The sequence below is a fragment of the Chiloscyllium punctatum genome, chromosome 21, assembly GCF_047496795.1.
Source record: "Chiloscyllium punctatum isolate Juve2018m chromosome 21, sChiPun1.3, whole genome shotgun sequence".
In the NCBI taxonomy this organism is placed as follows: Eukaryota; Metazoa; Chordata; class Chondrichthyes; order Orectolobiformes; family Hemiscylliidae; genus Chiloscyllium; species Chiloscyllium punctatum.
This window is the reverse complement of record NC_092759.1, coordinates 2,986,753-2,992,059: the sequence shown is the minus strand read 5'-3', so window position 1 is coordinate 2,992,059 and position 5,307 is coordinate 2,986,753. Positions and strand designations below refer to the sequence as shown.

At 68.3% G+C, this 5,307-nt stretch overlaps 1 protein-coding gene across 1 annotated transcript in view; it reads right to left on the bottom strand.

Moving 5' to 3' along the window:
* ap1s1 (adaptor related protein complex 1 subunit sigma 1) overlaps window positions 1-4,595 on the bottom strand; it is a 44,101-nt gene extending 39,506 nt beyond the window's left edge. Inside the window, exon 1 of the mRNA XM_072591437.1 lies at window positions 4,530-4,595. Within this exon, the coding sequence (XP_072447538.1) occupies window positions 4,530-4,532 (3 nt within the window). The 5' untranslated portion in view covers window positions 4,533-4,595. The remainder of the gene's footprint in view (window positions 1-4,529) is intronic.
* Between the last annotated feature and the right edge of the window lie 712 nt (window positions 4,596-5,307).

Genomic DNA, 5,307 nt, shown 5'->3' with positions numbered 1-5,307 from the left:
GGTGAGAAGGTGGGGAGGTGTGTGTGGGGAGGGTGTGTGTGGGGTGTGTGTGTGGGGGGTGTGGGGTGTGTGTAGGGGGTGTGTGGGGTGTGGATGTGTGTGTGGGGGGGGTGGTTGATGTTGGGTGTGTGTGGGGGGTGGTGTGTGGGGTGTGGATGTGTGTGTGGTGGGGGGTGTGGATGTGTGTGGTGGGGGTGTGGATGTGTGTGGGGGGGGGGTGTGGATGTGTGTGGGGGGGGGGTGTGGATGTGTGTGGGGGGGGGGTGTGGATGTGTGTGGGGGGGGGGGGTGTGGATGTGGGGGGGGGGGGTGTGGATGTGGGGGGGGGGGGGTGTGGATGTGGGGGGGGGGGTGTGGATGTGGGGGGGGGGGGTGTGGATGTGGGGGGGGGGGTGTGGATGTGGGGGGGGGGGTGTGGATGTGGGGGGGGGGGGGTGTGGATGTGGGGGGGGGTGTGGATGTGGGGGGGGGGGTGGATGTGTGGGGGGGGGTGGATGTGTGGGGGGGGGGTGTGTGGGGGGGGGTGTGGATGTGTGTGGGGGGGGGGGTGTGGATGTGTGTGGGGGGGGGTGTGGATGTGTGTGGGGGGGTGTGGATGTGTGTGGGGGGGGGTGTGGATGTGTGTGGGGGGGGGTGTGGATGTGTGTGGGGGGGGGTGTGGATGTGTGGGGGGGGGGTGTGGATGTGTGGGGGGGGGGTGTGGATGTGGGGGGGGGGGTGTGGGTGTGTGGGGGGGGGGTGTGGGTGTGTGGGGGGGGGTGTGGGTGTGTGTGGGGGGGGGTGTGGTGTGTGTGGGGGGGGGTGTGGTGTGTGTGGGGGGGGGTGTGGATGTGTGTGGGGGGGGGGTGTGGATGTGTGTGGGGGGGGGTGTGGTGTGTGTGGGGGGGGGTGTGGTGTGTGGGGGGGGGGGGTGTGGATGTGTGTGGGGGGGGGTGTGGTGTGTGTGGGGGGGGGGTGTGGATGTGTGGGGGGGGGGTGTGGATGTGTGTGGGGGGGGGTGTGGATGGTGTGGGGGGGGGTGTGGTGTGTGTGGGGGGGGTGTGGTGTGGTGGGGGGGGTGTGGATGTGTGTGGGGGGGGGGGTGGATGTGTGTGGGGGGGGGTGGGGATGTGTGTGGGGGGGGGGTGTGGATGTGTGTGGGGGGGGGTGTGGATGTGTGTGGGGGGGGGGTGGGGTGGGTGTGGGGGGGGGGTGTGGTGTGTGTGGGGGGGGGGGTGTGGATGTGTGTGGGGGGGGGGGGTGTGGTGTGTGTGGGGGGGGGGTGTGGTGTGTGTGGGGGGGGGTGTGGTGTGTGTGGGGGGGGGGGTGGTGTGTGTGGGGGGGGGTGTGGATGTGTGTGGGGGGGGTGTGGATGTGTGGGGGGGGGGGTGTGGATTGTGTGGGGGGGGGTGTGGTGTGTGGGGGGGGGGTGTGGATGTGTGTGGGGGGGGGTGTGGATGTGTGTGGGGGGGGGTGTGGATGTGTGTGGGGGGGGGGGGTGTGGATGTGTGTGGGGGGGGGGTGTGGTGTGTGGGGGGGGGGTGTGGGTGTGGGGGGGGGGGTGTGGTGGTGGGGGGGGGGGGGTGTGTGGGGGGGGGTGTGGATGTGTGGGGGGGGGGTGTGGGGTGTGTGGGGGGGGGTGTGGATGTGTGTGGGGGGGGGTGTGGATGTGTGTGGGGGGTGTGTGGATGTGTGGGGGGTGTGGGGGGTGGGGGTGTGGGGGGGGGGGGGGGGGGTGGGTGTGTGTGTGGGGGTGGGGTGTGGATGTGTGTGGGGGGGGGTGTGGATGTGGGTGGGGGGGGTGGTGATGTTGGGTGTGTGTGGGGGGGGTGGGGGTGGTGTGTGGGGTGTGGATGTGTGTGTGGGGGGGGTGTGGATGATGTTGGGTGGTGTGGGGGGGTGGGGGGGGGGTGTGTGGGGTGTGGATGTGTGTGGGGGGGGGGTGTGGATGTGTGTGGGGGGGGGTGTGGATGTGTGTGTGGGGTGGGGTGTGGTGTGTGTGGGGGTGGTGTGGGGGTGTGTGGGGGGGGGTGTGGATGTGTTGGGTGTGTGGGGGGGGGTGGGGGTGGTGTGTGGGGTGTGGATGTGTGTGTGGGGGGGGGTGTGGATGTGTGTGTGGGGTGGGGGTGTGGGGTGTGTGGGGGGGGTGTGGGTGTGTGTGGGGGGGGGGTGTGGATGTGTGTGGGGGGGGTGGGATGTGTGGGGGTGGTGTGGGGGGGGTGGGGGTGGGGGGGGGGTGTGGATGTGTGTGGGGGGGGGGTGGATGTGTTGGGGTGTGTGGGGGGGTGGGGGGTGGGGGGGGGGGTGTGGATGTGTGGGGGGGGGTGTGGATGTGTGGGGGGGGGTGTGGATGTGTGGGGGGGGGGTGTGGATGTGTGGGGGGGGGGTGGGGTGTGTGGGGGGGGGGTGTGGTGTGTGGGGGGGGGGTGTGGATGTGTGGGGGGGGGGTGTGGATGTGTGGGGGGGGGGGTGTGGATGTGTGGGGGGGGGGGTGTGGATGTGTGGGGGGGGGGTGTGGATGTGTGGGGGGGGGGTGTGGGTGTGTGGGGGGGGGGTGTGGTGTGTGGGGGGGGGGGGGTGGGGTGGTGGGGGGGGGGTGTGGGTGTGTGGGGGGGGGTGTGGATGTGTGTGGGGGGGGGTGTGGATGTGTGTGGGGGGGGTGTGGTGATGTTGGGGTGGGGGGGGGGGGGGGGGTGGTGTGGGGGGGGGTGTGGTGTGTGGGGGGGGGGTGTGGATGGGTGTGGGGGGGGGGGTGGGTGTGTGGGGGGGGGTGTGGGTGTGGGGGGGGGGGGGTGGGGTGTGGGGGGGGGGGGGGGGTGGGGGGGGGGTGTGGTGTGTGGGGGGGGGGTGTGGATGGTGGGGGGGGGGTGTGGTGTGGGGGGGGGGGTGTGGATGTGTGGGGGGGGGGGGTGGATGTGTGGGGGGGGGGGGTGGATGTGTGGGGGGGGGGGTGTGGTGGGGGGGGGGGGGTGGTGGGGGGGGGGGGTGGGGATGTGTGGGGGGGGGGTGGGTGTGGGGGGGGGGGGTGGATGTGGGGGGGGGGGGGTGGGTGTGGGGGGGGGGGTGGGTGGGGGGGGGGGGGGTGGTGTGTGGGGGGGGGGGTGTGGATGTGTGGGGGGGGGGGTGTGATGTGTGGGGGGGGGGGTGTGGATGTGGGGGGGGGGGTGTGGATGTGTGGGGGGGGGGGTGTGGATGTGTGGGGGGGGGTGTGGATGTGTGGGGGGGGGGTGTGGTGTGTGGGGGGGGGGTGTGGATGTGTGGGGGGGGGGGGTGTGGATGTGTGGGGGGGGGTGTGGATGTGTGGGGGGGGGGTGGGTGTGTGGGGGGGGGTGTGGATGTGTGGGGGGGGGTGTGGATGGTGGGGGGGTGTGGATGTGTGGGGGGGGGTGTGGATGTGTGTGTGGGGGGTGTGGGTGTGTGTGTGGGGGGGGTGTGGATGTGGGGTGTGGATGATGTTGGGTGTGTGGGGGGGGTGGGGGGTGGTGTGTGGGGGGGGGGGGTGTGGATGTGTGGGGGGGGTGTGGATGTGTGGGGGGGGGGTGTGGATGTGTGGGGGGGGGGTGTGGATGTGTGGGGGGGGGGTGTGGATGTGTGGGGGGGGGGTGTGGATGTGTGGGGGGGGGGTGTGGATGTGTGGGGGGGGGGGTGTGGATGTGTGGGGGGGGGGTGTGGATGTGTGGGGGGGGTGTGTGGATGTGTGTGTGGGGGGTGTGGATGTGTGTGTGGGGGGTGTGGATGTGGGGTGTGGATGATGTTGGGTGTGTGGGGGGGGTGGGGGGTGGTGTGTGGGGTGTGGATGTGTGTGTGGGGGGGGTATGGATGTGTGTGGGGGGGGGTGTGGATGTGTGTGTGGGGGGGGTGTGGATGTGTGTGTGGGGGGGGTGTGGATGTGTGTGTGGGGGGGGTATGGATGTGTGTGTGGGGGGGGTATGGATGTGTGTGGGGGGGGGGTGTGGATGTGTGTGGGGGGGGGGTGTGGATGTGTGTGGGGGGGGGGGTGTGGATGATGTTGGGTGTGTGGGGGGGGTGGGGTGTGGTGTGTGGGGTGTGGATGTGTGTGTGGGGGGGTGGGTGGTGTGTGTGGGGTGTGGATGTGTGTGTGGGGGGGTGGGTGTGTGTGTGTGTGTGTGTGTGTGTGTGGGTGTGTGGGGGGGGGGGGGGGGGGGGGGTGATCTCCATCTGAGACACTGGGCGAGATGTCTTGTCCACCAGGAGAAACAAAAATAGGACAAGACCCTGAACCCCGCCCTTTCCGGAAAAGGACAATCCACATTTGACCAAAAAGAAATCTCCCTTCTTTCCTTCGAACGTCCACCCATCATCAACAGGTTCCCTCACAAAAAAAACCATCAAACCATCCGTAATGAGGCGGAGGAAGATGAGGATGGAAAGAGAAAGCGTTTCGAAATTAAAGATTTAATGGGGGTTACCTGGCGACGTCGCCCTTACCTGGCGCTCAGGTGAGCGCGAGCCGGAAAGAAGCGAAGATTATTTCTATTTAATTCTCATGCCGTACAGTCAAACATTTCACCACCACTATGAGCACCTACCATGTCGACGGTCTGCAATCTTCAATTTGCAATCTTTTCTTCCTTCTTTCTTTAGCCCCCACCCCCCCTTCCCCCCCCGCCGGCCGGTGCGGCGGCAGCAGCAGCAGCCGCCGTCCTTCCAAACTTGCCCGCCCCGCTCGCTCCGGCCGCCGGAGCTGTCACTCAGCCATCAGCCCGCGTGGAGAGGGGCGGGAACAGACCAACGGCCAACCGCCCACGGCCCGGGGACTCGGCACTTTCCGGCAACGCTCGGTCCCCCCACCCACTCACCCACTCCCGAGAGATCGACGTCGGCGGGCGGAGAAAAGGGGCTCACGGACGTGCATCGGGTATCTCCGGACGCACTCGGCTCCCAGAGGCGGTGAGGAGTAGGTTGGGATACGCATGCGTCATAGCGAGTGATCCCGGACCTCGGGTATTTTCGCCACTGTTCGGCATTTTCCGCTTGGTTTTTCCCCTTCCATCTCAAAGACAGGAGAGGGCTGGCCATGCGCATGCGATATAAGTGCTTCTTTCGTCCCCGGTCGGCATCTTCCGCTTGTGACCCTACTCGCCAACCTTTCGCCACTCGTGGGAAGGAATGGAGAGGAACATGCGTCAGACAGAGAGGCTCACAGAGTTTCTCGCGGATTTCGGATATCTTCGACCGCGCTCGGTAATTTCCGCTCAGCCCTCATCGATGTGGGTGAGCGCGGACATGCGCATGCGGCCCTTGGCAAGTCACGGAGAACTCGGGTATTTCCGGCAACACTCGGCAGTTTCCGCTGAGCCCTCCTTT